Source organism: Gastrolobium bilobum, unplaced genomic scaffold, assembly GCF_033153095.1.
Source record: "Gastrolobium bilobum isolate Gb01-03AN ecotype WA unplaced genomic scaffold, APGP_CSIRO_Gbil_v1 utg4369, whole genome shotgun sequence".
NCBI classification, from domain to species: domain Eukaryota; kingdom Viridiplantae; phylum Streptophyta; class Magnoliopsida; order Fabales; family Fabaceae; genus Gastrolobium; species Gastrolobium bilobum.
This window is the reverse complement of record NW_026896497.1, coordinates 35,188-57,651: the sequence shown is the minus strand read 5'-3', so window position 1 is coordinate 57,651 and position 22,464 is coordinate 35,188. Positions and strand designations below refer to the sequence as shown.

General features: G+C 32.5%; 1 protein-coding gene across 3 annotated transcripts; it reads right to left on the bottom strand.

The window, feature by feature from the left end:
* Positions 1 to 673: 673 nt before the first annotated feature.
* On the bottom strand, positions 674 to 4,948 carry LOC133300049 (2-carboxy-1,4-naphthoquinone phytyltransferase, chloroplastic). 3 transcript variants are annotated; one of them, XR_009750015.1, is made up of 12 exons: positions 4,734 to 4,948; positions 4,361 to 4,607; positions 3,703 to 3,806; positions 3,078 to 3,149; positions 2,829 to 2,967; positions 2,626 to 2,732; positions 2,447 to 2,546; positions 2,326 to 2,364; positions 2,124 to 2,234; positions 1,925 to 1,990; positions 1,504 to 1,839; positions 674 to 866 (listed from the first exon to the last, which is right to left on the bottom strand). XR_009750015.1 is itself a non-coding variant. In XM_061499537.1 (11 exons), the coding sequence occupies exons 1-11, from the start codon at positions 4,817 to 4,819 to the stop codon at positions 1,705 to 1,707; spliced, it is 1,185 nt and encodes a 394-aa protein (XP_061355521.1). In that variant the 5' UTR covers positions 4,820 to 4,948; the 3' UTR covers positions 1,048 to 1,704. The 3 variants fall into 3 exon arrangements, 2 of the variants coding, with proteins under 2 accessions (XP_061355521.1, XP_061355520.1); XM_061499537.1 differs by lacking the exon at positions 674 to 866 and having other exon boundaries at positions 1,048 to 1,839; positions 2,145 to 2,234; XM_061499536.1 differs by lacking the exon at positions 674 to 866 and having other exon boundaries at positions 1,049 to 1,839.
* Between the last annotated feature and the right edge of the window lie 17,516 nt (positions 4,949 to 22,464).

Below are 22,464 nucleotides of genomic sequence, written 5' to 3'. Positions count from 1 at the left end.
AGTAGATGTCTGAAAAACTGAAAAAGAGAATTTTATGTTAGCGTTTAACTTGAAGAACAAGGAGAACCGGTCAACAGTACCCTTTTTTTGGCTCTTTACTACCTCATTTAGCATATAGTTCACCCAGGTGTCATCTCATTTGTAAATGATATACGGGTCTTGCCGAATAATTCATGTTTTTAAATTGCAAGTTAATAAATATATACTAACTTAATTTTAAATATATAAAACCAAATCTATAATTCAATTGCTGCATTTTATTAGCATTGACTTATCATATCATATTCACGATAAATTAACAACTCTAACAAAATATATACGTTTATTTTTCTTAGTTATATTAATCAAAATTTCATGGCCAATAATTTTGTTCAATTCAACCTGGAGTCTAGCTAAGAAAAAAAAAAGATGTTACTAATGAATCAGTTATTATATAACTTCCCTAGTATAAAACCAACCGGCATATGGAATTTTCAAATTAATGGCTAAAATTCATCATGTGATATTAAACTTGAGAAAATCCAATCCGGGAATGATAAAATCACTTGGGCCTTGGTAGAAAGCTTTAGTATAAAGTTTTTCTTTGATATTTTTTTCCCCTTGACATGGATAAATCAGCGTTTGTACAATACATCTTAGTTAAAAAATCAAAAGAACGATCCTCCTCGATACCGTAAGTTTAAAGTCTTAATTTTGGGACTCGTCTCAAATTAAAATAGTCGCAAAGCGATACAATGATTGAAATATCTTAAAAAAAAAAAAATCAATAGAAAAATTCACCCTAATTTTGGTTAGTTTCGCTGAGACACTGATCCCGATAGCAAGTCGAATGCACTCCTCTAGAACAAGTTCATTCAAGCTCATCACTGTAAAAAAACAGTTTGGAATATCAGATAATATTGAATACGATAGAGTTAGTTATTATATCCAACTTTTTATAATGTTTACCGTAAGCAAGAAAAGTAGAAGCTTATACATTTGAGAATTTTTATTTTATAATTTACACATAGCTACTGGCCGGAGTTCATTTAATTAGTAAATAAAAAAGCATTTCGCTCTTTAACTCCATTACAAGGATAGCTGCAAAATTTTACACCTAATATGGTAAATCCAACCAAACGGTGGTAGCTCAGTTGGCGCATAAAAGCTAAGCAGGTGGGAATGAGAGCATGTGTTTGAATCTCCCTAGTACCGCCTTTGGGAGGGGTTTAAAGCCTTAATCCTGGACCCGCTCTGAATCGATTAGTTGCGAAGCAATGAACCGATTGGAATATTTCCAAAAAAAAAATGGTAAATCCAATTTTCATTGTACTAATTTGTAAAATTTCTTCGGGAATGTAAAAGAATCACCAGCAGAGATTTAGTTTTCCGAGAATGCAATTGTCTCATCATTAGCAAGTGTTCTGATTTCAAACAAAATTCCTAGCAGCAAATGCTGCCTTTCTATTAATGCTAACAATAAAGTTAGAGTGGGTCCCCTAGGTATTGGAACCAGCTCCTGACCTGTTCTGATTGATGTGGTAAACTTGCTCCTCAAAACTCTAGATTGGTATCAGTATCATACAGTTTCTTCAAGCTCATTTGGCCAAGCGAAGGGGAAGATAATGAAAACTGTTTCAAAACTATGCACAAAAAGTGTTCATGACCCAAAACATTACTCTTGCACCACACAGGCTTGCATCCTTGATCCTCTAAAGCCAATCTTCAACTGAATATTGGTCTTGATGTAAATGTTGTATTAACCATTCTAGCCAGTACAAGTCCAGAAGCCAGTGCAACTCCAAACAAAGCATGCAACCTCACACAGAAGTACTTAGCCATGAAAATTTTGTTTTTGTCCTGTCAGAATATAACTAAAGGTTTAATAGAAAACTTGAGGTAATATACTAGGGTAACAAAGACTCATCAACAATCTTTCACTTGCCTTGTGATTGTCTTGGACAAATCTAATTACCAGGTTTCCCATCGGCAAGGTCAATGCAGAAAGGAACTAGTACGAACATATTTATAAACAAAAAAGAATAAATCATAAGTGTGTGGTCCAGAACAGCAACTATACCCGTAAAGAAGGGAAGAAATCAGAAATAAGATGCATAAAGTTGGTTGTGTCTAGAATTGCATACAATACAAGTGAGAGGAAGTGCCTTGCTTAGACCAAAAGCAACCAAAAGAGTATAGAGCATCAAGACTGCCACTTTCACTACCTCTGCACCTCTTTGAGTGCCAAGCCTAACCTGAAAGAGAAATGGGAAATAAATAGCATAGGTAGATTCACATCATTGACATAGTTAACAAAAAATGTTCAATAAAACAAAGTGCATCTACCAAAGGTGACATTTTCCCAACTTCCTTGTCTCCTTCAACCTGTTGATATGCATAAAAAAGTCACCTACTTGAAGTTACTCATAATCAGAATTTAGAATTTAAAATTCAGAAATGAAACTACCTGATGGAAATGACTGCAAAACAGGATGAGGGAAGTTGTGAAGCCAACAAGAATTGATGCTGAAAGAACTGTTCCACCTAAGGGTAAATTGTTCATCACACTATCAAAATAATTCAGAAACAGCAATCAAGCCATAAAAAAATAAGTGACATTGTAATCAGGTAACTGAGATAACCAACCTTGCACTGCCCTGTAATAAATAAAAGGCACTTGTGGCAAAAGGACCAAATGCTGCAAAGCACAAGGGCTCTCCCAGCCCCCGGTAGCTTAACCGAAATGGTGGACACTGAAAAAGCATTCAAGAAGAGAATTTGAAAGTTAACTTATAACTCTAAATAAATGTCCAACACGATTCTGACGTGAGCAGAAAGTTCTATTCTACCTGATATATATAGCCACAAATAATTGCACAAGCAAGAAACAATATTGAACGCAGATTTCCTGCCACAAAAGCAGTCCAAGAAAGCCCACCGAAGCCAAGAGCAAGGCATAAGTAGGCCGCAATGAAGGTTCCAGTACGACTTTCCACATTCAACATAAATGAATATACAAGCCGAGTTATTCTTTCATATCAAGCACAGAAGCAAAAGAAAATGCACAAACACCAAAGACAAGTTTGAGAGAAACTCACCTACCAACCAGGTTTACAACTGATTCCTTTTTGTTCTTGTCAACTCCAGTGTCAAAATCATAAACATCATTGCTGCCACAGCAACATACAAGAAATTACTTAAGAAAAATTAATATAATCCTTTTAAGAACATTGGGTATGCTTGATAAGAGTGATGCATGAGAGGAATGAAAGGGGAGGTGGAGTGAAAATTGGTGATGCATGTAATTAAGAGCTTGAATCTTTTTCCTTGCGTGGGTTGGTAACGTTGATCACAAAAATGAAAATAATACCTAGCAAACAATGAGTTAGATATTATTTTCTGATCATTGATAGCTTTAGAATTAGTGTTTCAAGGATAAGAATTTCATTAAATGGTTAAAGAATTATGGAAGACTTTTGGATAATGTCCAGGTTATTACAAGTTTAAACGGGTACCAAACCTGTGATTTGAAGGATGAAGTTTATGCTTGACAGAAAGTTATGGTTACCAATAGTTCTAGTGATAAAGGAGTTACTACTAGAATGCATTTTCAATATATTTGAGAAAATAATTTATAAATAGAGAGCTCTTGTGGTGTTGAACAATCATTAACTTCTATTTTATGTTCACTCACTCAATCCCTCAAGCAGTATTAACACTAACCTTAAATTGAGCCAGGTAATAACAAGAACTGAAGAAGCCAAGAGGACAAAATAACATCTAGCTGAGAAGATGCCTGTCTGCAAATAAGCTGCTGCACTGCCTACCTACTTGTGGAAACCAAGGAATAATTTAGAGATGCTCTCACACATGTTGGTAATGATATAAAAACAAAACCATGAGACTGGTGCATTGACTAAATGACACGAATTCCCCAATGGAAAAATACTAATAGCTATGGCAATGAGTTCAACATTAAGATAGGAATGGAAGGGATGACCACTTGAGGAAAATCCTCTCAAGAAAATATGCTTCAAAATATAGTGCCTTCCTTCCATATATCTCTTGTTAGGCTTCTTCCGGAGGTAATCAGAAACCTCAGGTTATTATGTCACTAGGGAAAAACTTTGAGTTAGCCCTCATTTGTGCTGATATTATTTGTAATGCGGTCGTTTCAACTCAAAAGTTTAAGTTATTAAGTGAATGACACGTTAATAGTTTTATATATTATATCTCTAACATTATTCTCAACGCATCCACATATTGTACACAATTTGAGTTGGCAGTAACATATTATCTCATACTCAAGCATCACAGAAACCTAGTTAGTTATGCCCAACTTAACAAACTACCATAATGATATAAAGTTTTAGATGCTCACAGTGAGAGGAACGAAAGCAACAGAGTAAATTGGCAACTTTATTGCCCTCCAAATCAATGTTTTCATTGAAATATGCTCCTGAATTTCCTCTCCAACATCTTCAAAGCTAGAAGAGGATAACTTCTCTCCTCTTGCACAAGGCACATGCAGGTATTGGTTCCTTCTTTTAACTTGCAACTGTCCTCTATATCTCCTATGGAAGACTTTTTCAACGCTACATGTTGACCTTTTGGAACCTTGATGGCACCTGAAAATTAACCAACATGTTCTCTTCAAACACAGTTTTACATAAACAACTCTCATTCATTTATTCAACTTTTCATTTTTCCATTTTTGTCTCTGCCTTTTGATGAAAATGGAAGAGGGAACTTGCCTTTTGAAGTAGCTCTGCATCTGTAGGTACTCATTGAGTTTCTTGAAACCAGAAGCTTGGGTCAGGTTACAGCACATGGCAGCCATTGAGATTATTGCACTCCCAGTCCCAAACTCTTCTTCATCACCTTTTGTACCTCTATGAGTGAATAGAAAAGTGATAAATAACTGAAACTGAAGGAACAAGAGAAGTCTGAAGAATCAAAGTTGAAGATGTAACACTTCCATTTCCATAAATTCACTTTCCATATCCTTGAATGGAGAAATCCTATCTCATCACAATCCATACATGGACCACTAGAACACTGCCATCTAAGATTACTTAGTGTGGCCCCACTCTGATAAATAACAAGCAAGTCATTATATAGTAGTAAAACTTTGGTTCCCCAAACTTTATTTCTCATAAGCCCCTGAAGTGAATATATTAAAAAACTTAATAACTCTCTTGATATTTTATTAACATGAAGTTTAAGAAGTATTAATATCATAAAAGTTAAATGCTTTCGTTGTCTGATTGCAAGAGAAAAGAATTGCAACAGGACTAGCATGTAGCTAACTATATATTTGAAATTATATAGAAAAAAAAATGGTAAACCTGAATCAAAATTAAATTCAACTCAGTAATTTGATATTAATTTATTGTTTACATAAGTACTTTGTTTAACTGATCATTATATTGTTTTATTTTTTAATACATTTATTTTAGACCCTCGTTTTATTTTTTGTATTTAATAAATATAAACTATTTTATCAAATAATGCAAACACGACTCCATCGCTCACACTTTGAATTTTCAACATTTTCTCTTTTTAAGTATGAGTCCCAGTATAAAATATAAAAATATCACATTAGTTAATCGGGGCATGTTATATTTACAAATTTTTTTGTTTACAAACTCTTACAAACTACACTAAGTACGACCGGTCATACTTTAATCATGCAGTGTACCACCGGTCGTACTTAGTGTAATTTGTAAAAAAAAATTGTAAATAGATCATATCCCTTAATTAATCATATAAATAAAAAAAGCTCATATATACACTTTAGGATTTTTATTCAAGAGGAAGTATAAAATTTACTACTACAATTTGGTAATTAACACATTTAAACAAAAGGTTATATTATCCCATGTTACATAAGAGAAACCAATTTTCTACATACACAAAAGAGAGGTGGATCTCACCTTTATTTTTTCTCTCCCCTCTTATATGTGAGTCCTACTTATAATTTTGTTTTTAGTACATGAGAGAAATTTTTTCCTACAACATAAGAAAACTATTTTCCTTAATCAAATCTCCCTTACTTTTGAAGTGGGTGTTAAGTTAGATGTGTTAATTCTTCCGGTAGGAATTAGTTCACACTTGCAATTGCACTTTTTGGCACAAAAAGTAACTCGCTTTAATGCATAAGTTAGTCAATTTAATCTTCTTTTTTTGTCTCTAATCAAGTAAATTTGAAAGGGAAAGACTAAATGGACATTATGTTGTCATTGCATATATCATATTATCATTGGACAGCCTTATCTGTTATTCCATACTTGTTATTGATATCACGGATTCCCTGAGCAGTTGTCTATCATGTTATTGCACTTCAACCCGGTTGTCAACACTTTCTGTACTTTACTTTTGTGCTTTTTGTTTCTGTAATGTTGGTAGATGATTGTTTGTAAAGCATTGTTTTGAAAAATAATTTTTTAAATATTAATTTTCTCTAATTTTTAAAATTAAAAGTTAAGAATAATTTAGGGATGTTTTCAAAAATTATAATTTTTTAATTATAATGTTTTTGCGGTGGTAATTTTATAATTATGAAGATTTGTCAATGGTATTTTTTTAAATTAATTCAGTTTTTTAATTTTAAATAACTTCACGATAGTAATCTTGTAATTATGAAAATTTATTAATGATATTTTTGTAAATATTTACAATTTCATTATAATTTTAAATCCAATCATATTCAAACAAATTTTATTATTCTCCTACTTTCAAAGGTTTATATATGGTATTTGAAAGGCTAAAGGAGGTGACAATTTGGGTTGATATAACAGAACACATACAACACAAATTTAATATTACTATGAATACACTTAACATTAACAATTAACAGGAGACAAATTTAAAAATGGGTCAAAAATTTCAACACGAACATGATCGACTTATTTTGTGAGTAGATACTACACAACACGAATAACCTGTCAAACTTAAAGTATGTCGTTTTTATATGGATTGACATAACACGACATGACAATAATTTTTTTATGTCAATTTTCATCAACACAAACATAACACAAATTTAAAAATAGATTAACTCAAATACGAATTTTTCGTGTTATGTCAGCGGATCATCCCCATTTGATCAAGATAAGAAGCGTTTGAAATGGCCACTGCGAGTGAAATATAATACACACATACACACATATATATATATACACTTTTATGATTAAATCATTAAATTTTATTATAACAAAAGTAAATTGTATATTTTTTTCTTGGTAATCTAAGTGAAAATTTAAACTAATAGTTCAGAATTTTATTTGTTTATTATAAAGTTATGTGAAAAATAATTGTATGTAATCAACTTTATATTATATGATTTGATATTATTGTTTTAAGATCAAAATTAATAGATCAAAATATGTCTACCAAAAAAAATTTAATAGATCAAAATATAATATATTGAATTGGATAAAATATAATCAACACCATGTTTTCTATATAACTTTGTGCAAGGACGAGTTTTTTTTTTTTTTTTTTTTGAGTAAAGTATACTTTGGTCCTTAACAAGTATCACGGGTCCAATTTAATCCCTTAGAAAGTCGACTCGTGGTCTCTCTAAAATTCAACATAAACCTATATTAGTCTTTTTGAGAGATTAACGTGAGTTTTATTTGAATTTCAGAGATACTACAATTTCGATTAACTGAGTCTATTTTAAATTTCATATGGATCACGGGTCAATTTTTTTTCCTAAGAAATTATAATGGATCCTGTGATTTTTGTTAAGAACACAAAATGTACTTTATTTTTTTTAAATAAAATAAATTTTAAAATTCTAATGGCCCATTGATTGACACTAGCGGAAAGGGTTGTACGAGAATTTTAGCCCATGTGAACTTTTGTTGTTTAGGACTTTTTAACCCTATGAGTTTCTTAGCTCTGGCCCATAATGGGGTGAGTTATTCCATTTTGACAACTCTAGATTTTATTGGCAGCCCACAAATCTTCCCAAAGCCTTTTGAAGATTGGAGATACGCTTTATATTATATTTTCATCCACAAGAATGCCTACGAAGGCAATAAATTTTTGGTGCTACTGTTGTATCAAGATTCAGTCCATTCCACTAATAAAAGCATTACACATCAGAAAAACGTCATCATTAACATTGCGCTAACATGTGCCTCCAACCATAACCAACCACAGAATAAATATCCTAATAAACTAGTGATCCAGTGCTTTTGCCATAATATTAAGGGAATATGATTGGTACACAAGCCAATTTCTATACTAAAATTAGGTAGTCTTTTTTTTTTTCTTCTTCTAGGAATTATAGTTTAAGAAGTTGTCAAATATTTATTCACTATTAATTATATTTCATGGACTTTAAACATTTATATATTGTGAGAATCAACAATAATTAAACGTTTGATAAGTCAACAAGGGAGTGGCTATACCGAGCAAATCAACATGGTAATGTAGCAAGTTCATTTGAAATAACTAGATGAACAAGTTCTCATTTGTAACTGTCCATTTTTATAGGTAACGGATGACTCCGTGTAAAGAATAAATGTGTGCGGGTAACCTATGTAGCATCGACTTGACACGCGACACGTGACACGATACCACACGATACTTCGATACGTCAATTCTAAAAAAATATGAATTTCGACACGTTGAAACACGTTTTAATATTAAATAATATAATTTAATAAAAAAATAAAACTAAACTAATAAAAAAGAAACATTTTGCATTGTTTCCTTTATACATCAAATAAAGAAACAATATCGTAATGTATTATTCAATTTCATCCTATTAGTCTACTGATTAAGTGTACTAAAATAAAATTAATTAATATCATGTCATTGTCAACTTGGTCATTTCAAGTTAAAAAGCTGTGCTATTGATGCCAAAACTTTGAGTCTAGTCGTCTGCCATTAGTTTTCAAAACAAAAAGTTGTCTGCCATTATTAGTTTATTAAAAAAATAGTAAATGACAAAAAAAAACAACCAGTAAATGGCGAAACGAAACAGGAAAACACCAATAAATGCCCAAACCAGTGAGACGCGAGCGAGAGAGGCGATAATAAGGAAAGGAGAAAGAGGTAGGCGATAAAGATGCAAGCGAAACGGATGGATGGCAGAGAGAGACAAACGATCTGCACTTTAGGTTAGTTTCCGTTTTTATTAAATGTTATTTCTTTTTTAATAATGTTTAATTTTATTAATATATTTTATTTTTAAAAAATATTATGTTTTTTATGAAAATGTCATTTGACCGTGTCAAACACAGTCAAATTCGCGTGTCGAAATGGTCAACGTGTCGGTAAAGTTGACCACGTGTCGGAGTGTGTCGGCGTGTCGGACCGTGTCGGACACGACTCTCCCTGTTTTTACAAGTGTCTGTGCTTTCTTGCCGCTAACAGTAGTATCCCTTTTCTCTATTGTCAGTGTTGTTTGAGTTGGAATCTATTTTGCACAATGTTGAGTGTCTGGGACGTGCCATGTACATCTTTAGCCGTTGTGCATCCAATGAATATGTATTTTGTACCATTCCAAGCTCAAGTCTTTACTCTTGTCGTGCCTCTATAAACTGAAGGAAATGATAAAATCTAAAAAAGACAGAAGCATCTCTTCCCCGAAAGAAGTTATCGTTGTTTAAATCGCCACACCTTCTTGTCATGCATTATAGAATAAATAAATAAAAAGCTCTATATATTGCCCATAGGAAAAGCTTGGAGAGATCATACATATACATAGAGCACAAAAATATTATTCACATAGAACTCAAAATTGAGCATGACTACCCTTCTCTGTCCAGGTGTTAAACCTAAGGCTTTGCAAGATAATTGTTGGTAGTAAATTTTCGAAGATAAATTTATCGTTCTCAGGGAACAGAGGTTGAATGATTTTTCTTTGTATTTTTCTGAAATAAGGATTCTTGAATTGAAACTTAATTGTTTTTATAACAAGAAAAGTTTTTATAGTTTTTATCAATTATTAAAACTGATCTAAAAAGTAAAGAAATGATTTATCAATATTAAAGGCTTCTGAGTAGGGTTGTGCATGGGTCAGGTCGGGGGCTTCTGAGTAGGGTTGTGCATGGGTCAGGTCGGGTCCGGTTTTTGTCCGACTCGACCCAACTTGGTTTTTATAGGTCAGGTATTTTGACCCGGCCCACTTTAATTTGCTCCAAGTCAGGTCTGACTTGGATTGAATTTTGTTGAATTAGTTCAGAACCAGTTTGGATCTGACCTGACTTTGTTTCTGAAGTGGGTCTGACTTGGTTTCTGAACTGGGTCAAATCTGACCTGATCCGTTTTTGACTTGGTTTTCTCACAAAATTTTGTCGAAATTTTTACGTTGCAAAAGACAAAAATTTCGTCACAATTATTTTTTCGTCGAAATTTTTACAAAAAAAAAAATTTCTATTGAAATTTAGTTTCCGTCAACAGTTTTGACGAAAATGATTTCTTTCATCAAATGTTTTAAACGAAAAAAGAATTTTGTCAAAAAATTTGACGGAATGTTTTTCGTTCAAAATTTTGATGGGAATGTGTTCTGACGAAAATTATTTCGAGGGAAATGTTTCATTTGAAACTTTCAACGAAATTTAGATTCTCTAAAGAATTTTGACAGAATATTTTTTTCGTCAAAATATTTTCTTTGTCAAAAAAATTTACGGAATTTTTTTATAGAAATGTGTTTCGTTGAAAAATTTTTATCAAAAAACTTGACGAAAATATTTAGTTGAAAATTTTCGATGGAAATGTGTTTCGCTAAAAATTTCGACGAAAATTTTTTTTTGTCAAAAAATTTAACGAGAATTTTTTTCGTCGAAAACTTTCACCGAAATTTGAAATCTGTAAAGAATTTTGATGAAATTTTTAGCCATCAAAATTTTTTGATGACGAAAATATTTCTGGCGAAAACTTTCGCCACAATTTGTAATCTGTAAAGAATTTTAATGAAATTTTTTTATGGAAATGTGTTTCGTCGAAATTTTCAATGGAAATTATTTTGAGGAAAATGTTTCATTTGAGACTTTCGACGAAATTTAGATTCTCTAAAGAATTTAGACAAAATATTTTTTCTGTCAAAATTTCTTATCGAAATATTTTTGTCAAAAAATTTTACGAATTTTTTATACAGAAATGTGTTCCGTTGAAAATTTTGATGGATATATTCTTTATCAAAAAACTTGACGAAAATATTTAGTCAAAATTTTTTGATAGAAATGTGTTTCGCTAAAAATTTCGACGAAATTTTTTTTTGTCAAAAAGTTTAACGAAAATGTTTCCGTCGAAAACTTTCGCCGAAATTTGAAATCTGTAAAGAATTTTGATGAAATTTTTTTCCGTCAAAGAATTTCGATGAAAATGTGTTTCGCCGAAAGTTTTTATGAATATATCTTTTTGTGAAATATTTTGACGAAATTTAGATTCCGTAAAAAAATTTGACAAAAAAAATATTCTGTCAAATTTTTTTACCGATATATTTTTAGTCACAAATTTTGATGAAAATATTTTTCGTCAAAAATTTTTGCGAAAATTTTTATGAAATTATTTTCCATAAAAATTTTTGACGTAATTGTTTTACATTAAAACTTTTCTTTTAATGTAATTGTGATTTTTTTCACATAATGGGTATGGGTCAAGTTTTGGGTCAGTGGGTCAATATTAAAACGAGTCAGGTCTAAAACTGACCCAAATAAAAGTGGGTCAGTATTTAAACCAGTTCAAAAAATATGGGTATTTATGGGTCGGGTCAAGGTCAGATCAAGGGCAGGGCAAGTGAACCAGTTTTTTTGCACACCCCTACTTCTGAGTATATCTCAAATCATGGGTGACCGAAAATATTTGCATTCATGCAAAATAGCACATTGCTATAGCATCTTTATCTCAATTTCTAAGTTACTACGGCAAGTTTAGCCGAAGCTTTCGAGGTTCAACAATAAGATTCAAGAAAGACTTTTCCCAAAGTTTCTTGATTCTTTATAGAAATTTTTATCAGAAAACACCTTCGATTATTTCTAACCAAAAAGGTTCATTTAACACTTAACAAAAGTCAATTTCCCAATTTCCTTTTGTTGAAATACTCAAATCCCATTTTTAAGGAGTTCTTGAGTTAAAAAGATAAAAGTATCAAATGAATGAAGATGAAAGAAACAATGCACATCAAGAAATTTCACCCAATCATTTTGAATACCCAGAAAAAGAAAGGAATTAGAAACCCATTTTTAAAAACAACAATTCAGAGATATCAGAAAAAGAAACATGCATTCAGAAATATCAAGAAAAGAAGTCTGAAAGTAAAAAAATTACAAACCAGTGTCTTGAGAATTTTAAGATCCTAAACTAGATCTAAGAGTAACTTGCGGAAATATAGAAGAACAATCTTACATGCATATCCTTGATCCCTTCCCGCGAAGATGTGTTGTTAGTGCACTTCGAGTTCAAGAATTGAAGAACAACGCATTCACCTTTCAACACAATCTCTCAACACTCAGAGTCTTTCAAAAACAAAATAATAACGAAGATTGAAATTCTAAATCTAAAATCTGGTCTCTTTTTTTACAACCCACAAAAATAACTAAAAACTAAAAATTCTAAAAGCTAGTAGCCGTCCATCTTCTTGTTCATCCAATGGTAAAAATATGTTCTCACTTCCATGAAGTTGATCCACGTGACTGCTTCAAAAATACCTAAAAAAATGAATAATTACAAGTATTAGCAAAAAATAAATTAACTTGGGCTTGGTTATTTCCTTTTTCGAATTGGGCCTTATTTCATATTCTTTCAGATCATTTTTTTTGAAATTGTCAACCCAAAAAGATTTAAAATAATATAAAATAATGCAATAATTATATAAATAATTTAGTGCTAACAATAATCCACAAGTTGATACCACATTTAAAGGTGATACCATCATGTTGACAGAAAGTAGTGGAAGTATTCAGGGAGAGAAGGAGGGCATAACAGTAACGTGGGATGATTTGTGGGTCACTGTTTCAAATATGGAAAGAAAAGGAAAATCAGGTTAGGAAATAAAATCCTTATAAAGAAGCACTTATTGATTTGAAGGTGACAAAATACACATTGACACTTTGATTTGGTGCAGTTTTTTGCTTCAAATGGTTTTCCTTGCCCAACAGACCACAATCCTTCTGATCATTACTTGAGGATCATAAACAAAGATTTCGAACAGGTATGCAAACTCTCTCCTTTTTCGGCTAGTTTTTATTTGGGGGTCTGTAAGGAAGAAGATGATGAAATTGAGAAGAAGGTAGTTAGAAGAGAGAGAAAATAAGAGAGAGTGAGAATTGTCTAACAATTTTCTATATTTTCTTCTGTTTGTCTTTTCTGTATATATTCTGAGGAACAATGAATTTTCAATCATAACTGTCCTATTACAAAAAGGCTATCAGCCCATGATAAAGTCATTAAAACGTCCGAATAGAGCATGATAGCTAATTTCTGGTGGTGTGTCTGATGATTCAACAGTGGGTTGTAGATTGTCACTATCATCACAGTTTTCAGTCTCCACCATCTCGATATCATTTCCATCCATGTATAATAGAGCTGGTTTATTTTTGCATTATGACCAAAATGATATTTCTCCTCACAAATGAAACAAATATTTTTGTCTCGTTTTGCTTGAATTTCTGTAGGTGATAATCTTTTGATAGGGATGGCCGCAATAGGGGAAGCATGGGGAACCTGAGAGGGAACCGGTATAGAAAGGCTCTGTGATGGTGTGGTAGATCTGGGAATCCATGGTTTGGAAGAACGTTCCAAATTGAGTTGGTCCTCATATACACGTGCAAGGGCAAAAGCATGATGGACATCAACAGGTCGATGAGGGATAATGGAGCTGTGAATTTTGGGTTTAAGGCCATAAATGAACATGCTCTTGGTGAGAGCAGGGGATAACCCTGGTACACGACTGGATACCGTCCAAAGGAAGTCTGGTAGTCTTGGACGGTGGCTGTTTGTTGTAACTTGGCAAGGATGGAAGCTGGGTCTTCAAATTCCGTAGGGCCAAAGCGTTGATGGATGGCCAATACGAATGCATTCAACGTTGGGATAAGACCATCACGAGACATACCCTGAAACCAACTGGCAGCAGGATCATCCAAATGGAAGGAAGCCAATAAAAGCTTGTCCGGTTCAAGGGTTTGATAATAGAGAAAATAGCGTTCCACTGAAAAGAGCCACCAATTTGGGTCACCATTGGAAAACCGAGGAAGGTCTAAGCGTGGGGAGCAGCCACCAAAACCTGGTCCCAAGATACCCTGTTGTCTGCCATGGTGATGAGCTAAGCCATTGTTGGGTTGTTGCTGAAGGTGTCTCTCTAAGTCAGTTCGCATATCTTCAAAACGTTCGGTCTGTTGATTTTCAATGGCATTAAAACGACGGTAATGGGCCACCTCCCAAGCAGTAAATTGCTGGGTAGTGGTAGCCTCATTCGTTTGGAGGCGAGTCTCCGTAGCCTGAAGTTGCTGATGGAGTTCAGTGAGTTGATTTTGAAGATCTCTCATCCTGGTATTGTCAGCCATAGGAGGAGATGCAACAATGAAAGCACCCGATTGTAAGGAAGTAGATGATGAAATTGAGAAGAAGGTAGTTAGAAGAGAGAGAAAATAAGAGAGAGTGAGAATTGTCCAACAATTTTCTATATTTTCTTCTGTTTGTCTTTTCTGTATATATTCTGAGGAACAATGGATTTACAATCATAACTGTCCTATTACAAAAAGGCTATCAGCCCATGATAAAGTCATTAAAACGTTTGGGCCTGGAACTAATCCTGATGGTCCGATGAGTATTACTATTTAGGTGGGCTGGGTCCTGAATTGGCAACCTAATTGGTGTTGCAACAAGGCCTGTTTTCTAATTAAGAAAATGCAATCTTATTGTCTTCAGGACGCTGAAGAAGGCTTTGGCAAGGGAGCAACTACGGAAGAAGCAATAGGTATCCTTGTAAACTATATGTTGCAAGGACATTGACATCAGACACTACACTCCAAGACTCAAGACGTTAATTTTAAAAAGTGTTAGAATACATTTTGATATTAAATAATATTTTTAATTTATGTAATGTATATTATATTTACTATTCAATAATTTAATAAAAAAAATAAATCTAAACTTCTAATACCCATCAATTTTACAAAGAAATATAAGATATCATGAATATTTATACTAAACTCATAAATATTTATATTAAACTCAATAAAATGGTAATCATAATCCAACAAATCTAATAGTTGGAACTAAAAATGCAACGCAATACAATCTTTGAACCCTTTTCTAAGTCTCTGCAAACCATGTTGGAGTATCGGGACATCAAAGAGTGTCGGACACGACACGTCAGATTTTTTGAAGTGTCTATATATCATAGTAGCTTGTAAAGTCTTACGGATCGTCTCAAATTAGAAACAAAGTTAAAATGAAAGTGGCAAAAATAAGTGGAAGTGTAAGTTTCACGTTACGTTCCTTACTCCCACTAAGACACCAAAATCACAAAGGGGAATTTCCCAAACCCAAAGACTTATTATTGACATGAAAGACTAATTTTTTGCTTGAAGATTCTGGTGCAATAGGGAAGAAGAGGATCCACGCTGCATTCCTCACTCAATGCCTTGTTCTTATAACAAGATCTTCCCTTCAATTGTTTCGCGACATAGGCAATTACTGGTTACGTTTCTGTGTCTTTATTGTAATAGCTATAAGCATTGGCTCTATCTTCTATGAGGTTGGCTCAAGTATTAATGAATCTATTCAGGTAAGGTAAATAAGCATAAAGATTAGCTTTAATGAACAAAGTTGATGAGTAATACAATATCCTCATGCATGCTTCAGGGGAGAGGTTCGCTGCTCACTTTTTTTATTTCAGTTCTGACTTTCATGACCCTTGTTGGTAGGGGTGTGCAAAAAAACTGGTTCACTTGGCCTGCCCTTGATCCGACCTTGACCCGACCCATAAATACCCATATTTTTTGAACTGGTTTAAATACTGACCCACTTTTATTTGGGTCAGTTTTAGACCTGACTCACTTTTATTTGGGTCAGTTTTAGACCTGACTCATTTTAATATTGACCCTCTGACCTAAAACTTGACCCATACCCATTATGTGAAAAAAAATCACAATTACATTAAAAGAAAAGTTTTAATGTAAAACAATTAATCAAAATTTTTTATGGAAAATATTTTCATAAATATTTTCGCAAAAATTTTTGACGAAAAATATTTTCATCAAAATTTGTGACTAAAAATATATCGGTAAAAAAATTTGACGGAATATTTTTTTTGTCAAATTTTTTTCCGGAATCTAAATTTCGTCAAAATATTTTACAAAAAAATATATTCATAAAAACTTTCGACGAAACACATTTTCATCGAAATTCTTTGACGGAAAAAAATTTCATCAAAATTCTTTACAGATTTCAAATTTCGGCGAAAGTTTTCGACGGAAACATTTTCGTTAAACTTTTTGACAAAAAAAAAATTCGTCGAAATTTTTAGCGAAACACATTTCTATCAAAATTTTTCGACTAAATATTTTTGTCAAGTTTTTTGATAAAGAATATATCCATCAAAATTTTCAACGGAACACATTTCTGTATAAAAAATTCGTAAAATTCTTTGACAAAAATATTTCGATAAGAAATTTTGACAGAAAAAATATTTTGTCTAAATTCTTTAGAGAATCTAAATTTCGTCGAAAGTTTCAAATGAAACATTTTCCTCAAAATAATTTCCATTGAAAATTTCGACGAAACACATTTCCATCAAAAAATTTCATTAAAATTCTTTACAGATTTCAAATTTTGGCGAAAGTTTTCGCCGGAAATATTTTCGTCATCAAAAAATTTTGACGGCAAAAAATTTCATCAAAATTCTTTACAGATTTCAAATTTCGGCGAAAGTTTTCGACGAAAAAATTCTCGTTAAATTTTTTGACAAAAAAAAATTTTCGTCAAAATTTTTAGCGAAACACATTTCCATCGAAAATTTTCAACTAAATACTTTCGTCAAGTTTTTTGATAAAAAATTTCCATCAAAATTTTCAACGAAACACATTTCTATAAAAAAAAATTCCGTAAATTTTTTTGACAAAAAAAACATTTTGACGAAAAAAATATTCTGTCATAATTCTTTAGAGAATCTAAATTTCGTCGAAAGTTTCAAATGAAACATTTCCCTCGAAATAATTTTCGTCAGAACACATTCCCATCAAAATTTTGAACGAAAAACATTCCGTCAAATTTTTTGACAAAATTCTTTTTTCGTTTAAAACATTTGATGGAAGAAATCATTTTCGTCAAAACTGTTGACGGAAACTAAATTTCAATAGAAATTTTTTTTTTTGTAAAAATTTCGACGAAAAAATAATTTTGTGACAAAATTTTTGTCTTTGGCAACGTAAAAATTTCGACAAAATTTTGTGAGAAAACCAAGTCAAAAACGGATCAGGTCAGATTTGACCCAGTTCAGAAACCAAGTCAGACCCACTTCAGAAACAAAGTCAGGTCAGATCCAAACTGGTTCTGAACTAGTTCAACAAAATCCAATCCAAGTCAGACCTGACTTGGATCAAATTAAAGTGGGTCGGGTCAAAATACCTAACCTATAAAAACCAAGTTGGGTCGAGTCAGACAAAAACCTGACCCGACTTGACCCATGCACAACCCTACTTGTTGGTAGATTCTCTCCACTGTTGGAGGAAATGAAGGTAATTTTTTTTGTCTTTTTGTGCTATATTTTTCTCTCACCAGTCGGGGAACCAAATTATAATAGGGTGAGAATTGAAATTTTATGTTGTATAGATAAAAAACATGTGAGACTTATGTGTTAGAAAAAATTATATGTAGGAGTCAGCATGAAAATCAAAGGGTGTGTAAGAAAATTGTAATTCTCATGTTAAATGAGAATTATAAAACCAATTATATATAATAATTAGGTTTTTCTCAGCCCAAAACCTTAAAAGTTACTGGTCATTTTTTTTGTATTTTATTCCTTACTTGGTCTATTCCTAATCGACCTTATTTAATCCATTCGTAACCCATGTAACACTTTATTACATTTCACTCATCCTTCAATCCCCAAAATGATGACAATACATTGTCTCTATCTTTCACTGAAAAATGTTTCCTTTCACTGAGTCAGGTATTTGAACGAGAGGACACTATGGTATTACAACTTTTCTGTTTTTGGCTATCACCAAAAATCAAGGAGAAGTTGAAACCTGTTGTTGCTGCCATTAATTGTCCCCGAGCAAAAATTTTCAGCAGGACCAGCATCAGTGATCTCTAAATAATTTTTACATCATAAGGCAGTTAATTAAACTCTATAAAAATTTAAGTATAATACTTTAAAGTCCATAAGGATTTCTCTCCTCCCTTCTTTTTAGAGTCCCGCGAATTGATTTATATTATGGCAAAAATGTTTATCCTTTTAAATGACATAACTTATGTCATTTCATTATGACACAACTCATGTCATTTCATTCTCACAAAGAGGTGAGATTCACATTTTTTTTTTTGTCCATTCTCTCTTTTCATAGTCTATCTCTTTCTCTCACTTAAAATGACACAATTTTACATACTTTAAAATTACTCATACTTTTTCCTTATATTATTTAGTGTTCAGTTTTTCCCTTGTTTTTCAAAAAAGAAAATGAAAAAGTGTGTATTTAATAAATAATAATTTTAATAAATAATGTGTATATAATGTTAAGAGCACATTTTGCAATGTTTGTATTTAATAAATAGTGTGACAAGGAACAAGAAAAAATAAAGTCTTTTACTTTTGTCAATTCATGTATCCAGTGATCCGTTTATTTTTTTTTGAGGAATAAGATTCGTTTACAAATTTTTTTTGTAAATTACACTAAGAACGATCGGTCGTACATTGCATGATTAAAGTATGATCGGTCATACTTAGTGTAGTTTGTAAAAAAAAAAAATTTATAAATATAACCTGTTCCATTTTTTTAAACCGAAAAATAAATTTATTTTATCAAATGTTATTTCTAACCCATTATGTTTTCCATACTAAAATAAAGAAAAAAAAAGTTTCTGAGAAATTTACACACTGAGACCTGAGTTGTCAAATATTTATTTATTATTAATTTTTATTATTAATTATATTTTATGGACTATAAACATTTAAAGAGATTTGACAATAATTAAACGTTTGACAACATGGGTATGGGTACCCATGAAAATAACATGACACTGTAGCAAGTCAGAACTTGTTGTCATTGATAACAGTTATAGCCGTCCACTTTTATAGCAGTAGGGTAGTTGTGAGGGATAAGGTTTCATTATTAGAACTGAGGATTCGCAGCTACGCTTATTAAAAAATAGAAAAATATAACACATAATTGCATATATTATAATTATTTTTTAATTTTAAAGTCAAGTGAATTGACTAATTTTAAATTGGAACGGTGATCAAAATGTCACTGTTTATCAAAAATTTTTAACTAAATATTACGCGAATAATGTTATTTTCCAATATGTCACGTGGGCAAGTTCGCTGGGCACTATAGCGAACTCAGCTTGCTGACGTGTCACTTTTCTGGTGAACACCAAGTTCGCTACCTGGGTTAGCGAACTTGGTTGCAATATTGGTCAGTGTGATTGTTGTGGTTGCGATATTGCAACCACAATAATATTAAGAAATAACATTGTTCGCGTGACATTTGGATAAAAAATTTGATGAATAGTGACATTTTAGTTACCATTCCTTTCAAATTTTAGTAAGAGGAAATGTTTTTACATGTGTCTCAGAGCCCGCCAATTCTGAGCCTGACCTCTATGTCAAATTAGCCCGACTTTTTTCATGTCGGCTTCCTGAAGCGTCCGTGAATAGTAAATTGAAAAGTCAAACAAGAGAAAAGGGAGGAACAGAGAATGTCAAAAATTTTAAAATCAAAAACCTATGTGATGTGAAGAGTAAAAACCACGAGAACAACTCCAAAAAACTTTCACTATGAATAATGTGATTTATAAAAGGTTCTCTCTGGCTCACTAACCAGAGGACTTCACCCTCTAAATGATGAATCTACTCACAAGTGTTTATCTCTGTAAAGGGGATATGAATCCTACTCTACAGGCTATTTTTCTTCTTCAACAATTAATGGCGTTGGGTTTCTTCCATAAAGATCTTCGTCTCTGGCTTGTGTAGGTCGACACATGCTTGAACAAGCACTTGTCAATATACTTGGGATCATAGCGACTGCCTTCGGATTGAGGAGATCTCACTCTTTATCGCTCTTCCCTTCTGCCTTGTTCGCGCTTAGAATGGGTTCATATATATCCTTGCAATAAAAAAGATCCTGCATCATGCGTTTCCAGTATGAATAATTCTCTGCGGTAAGTTTGAACATATCACCATTATGCACTACGACACCCTTCATGTCTGACCTCACAGAGCTCTTGATCTAAGAGCTATGATACCATAGTTTTGCCTCAGAGCCTGGCAGTTATGAGTCCGACCTTTATGTCTAATTAGCTCGACCTTCTTCAGGTCGACTTGCGAAAGCATTAGTGAACAATAAATTGAAAAGTCAAACAAGAGATAAGGGAGGAATAGAAAACACCAAGAATTTTGACGTGGAAAACCTCTTTGATGCGAAGAGTAAAAATCACGGGACCAAGCCCATAAAACTTTCATTATGAATAATGAGATTTACAAAAAGTTCTCATTGGCTCACTAACTAGAGGATTTCACCCTCTAAAGGATAGATCTACTCACAAGTGTCTCACACAAGTGTTTCTCTCTGTAAGGGGGATAGAAATCCTACTCTACATGCTATTCTTTTTCTTCAGCAAAGGCACTGAGTTTCTTCCTCAAAGAATCTTCGTCTCTGGCTTGTGTTTTTTCTGTGCGTTTCCATTTCTTCGCATTTTCTTCTTTTTCTCTCTCTTCGTACGAACTGACGACTTTGCATCTAAACATCTCTCATAAAAAATAGATTAAGGCATCCATTAATTTTGGCTAGGTCCATCATAAGCCACAGACTCAACACTAATGTCACAACAGATTTTATATTTCGTAATCTCAAAATGATATTATTTTGGATTTTGAGGAAAAAAATAAAATATATTTTGAAAATTTTACTTTTTTATAATAAATTTTTACAAAGAAATTGTATTTTTTTAAACCCAAACAATAAACCCTTTTAGTATAAGATATTTATTACATAATGAGAAAAGTTATATTTACAATTTTTTTTTGTTGACAAACTCTCACAACTAAATTTTAACCGTTGATTTTTGTCAATCTGATGTTTATAATTTATTGGATCACACTTATTAATTAATTATTAATTTTCAATAAATTAAACTGTTAGATTAACGAAAATCAACAATTAAGATTTAGTTGTAAAAGTTTGTAAATGAAAAAAAATTTAAATATAACATTTCCCTTACATAATACTCAAAATTTAATTTGCTAGAGGTTGGGAATGTAAGAGTGATAAGTGTTCAAGACACTATGTTTTTATGGATAAAAAGAGTTCAAATAATTATTAAAATAGTTAAAAATATAGTGTTAAAACAATAAAACAGTAAAACAGAATGAATTGCCAACAAATAAACAAATTCTAAATATTTGTTGTTGTTTCAGGTTGTTAAGATTGGAATACTGGAATAACAAAGTAACAAAATGAGGCAACGAATACGCGGAGCAACGGGGAAATCAGAGATTAAGTAATAAATAAAATAAAATTGGTAACGCTCGCTCCACTGCTCGCTAAAGCGAGCAAGTGGGCGAGCAGCTCGCAAAGTTCTTAGCTAAAGCGAGCGAATGGGCGAGTATCTCGAAAAAGTCCTCGCACCAGCGAGTAAGGGAGCGACCAGTAACAAGTGCTCGCTGAGTTTCTCGCTTCAGCGAGCTCCTCAGCGAGCGGATTCAGGAAATTATAGCCAATGTTTTCCCTTTAAATACAACGCGAAGGAAGCCGTAAAAATTCATTCTGGAACGCGGAGAAAGAAGGCACTTGAGACGAAGCGAAGGAAGGAGCGAAGCGAAGGAAGGAGCATAAGCGTAGCACTGGATCGTGGCAGAGGAGAAGGAAGGAGTCAACTCTGCACCATTGATCATCACTTTTAGACAAGTTTACCATGAACTCAGTTTCTTTTACAGTAGATTTTAATTCTGTCTTTATGAGTATGTTAGGCTAAATTACTTTTAGTAGTTAGGAAGATACAGAACCAATGGATTCTTAGTTGATGTTTGTTTATTCTTATGAATTACATTCTTGTTTCTGAATTATGCAATCAATCGGATATATATGATTAGTTTTATTTATGACTTGATCACTCATAGATAAACATACGAGTCACATATGACAATAGGGATGTTGATATGTGATTCCGATTGGTTGATTGCTGGAATTTGCATGATCTAGGGATAGACTTGTGAATTTTATAACTTGAGTTCTTGCGTTAATGCTTATTCTATGAGAAAGTACTAAGGGATTAGGCTTTGGATTAGAGTAAAGGATT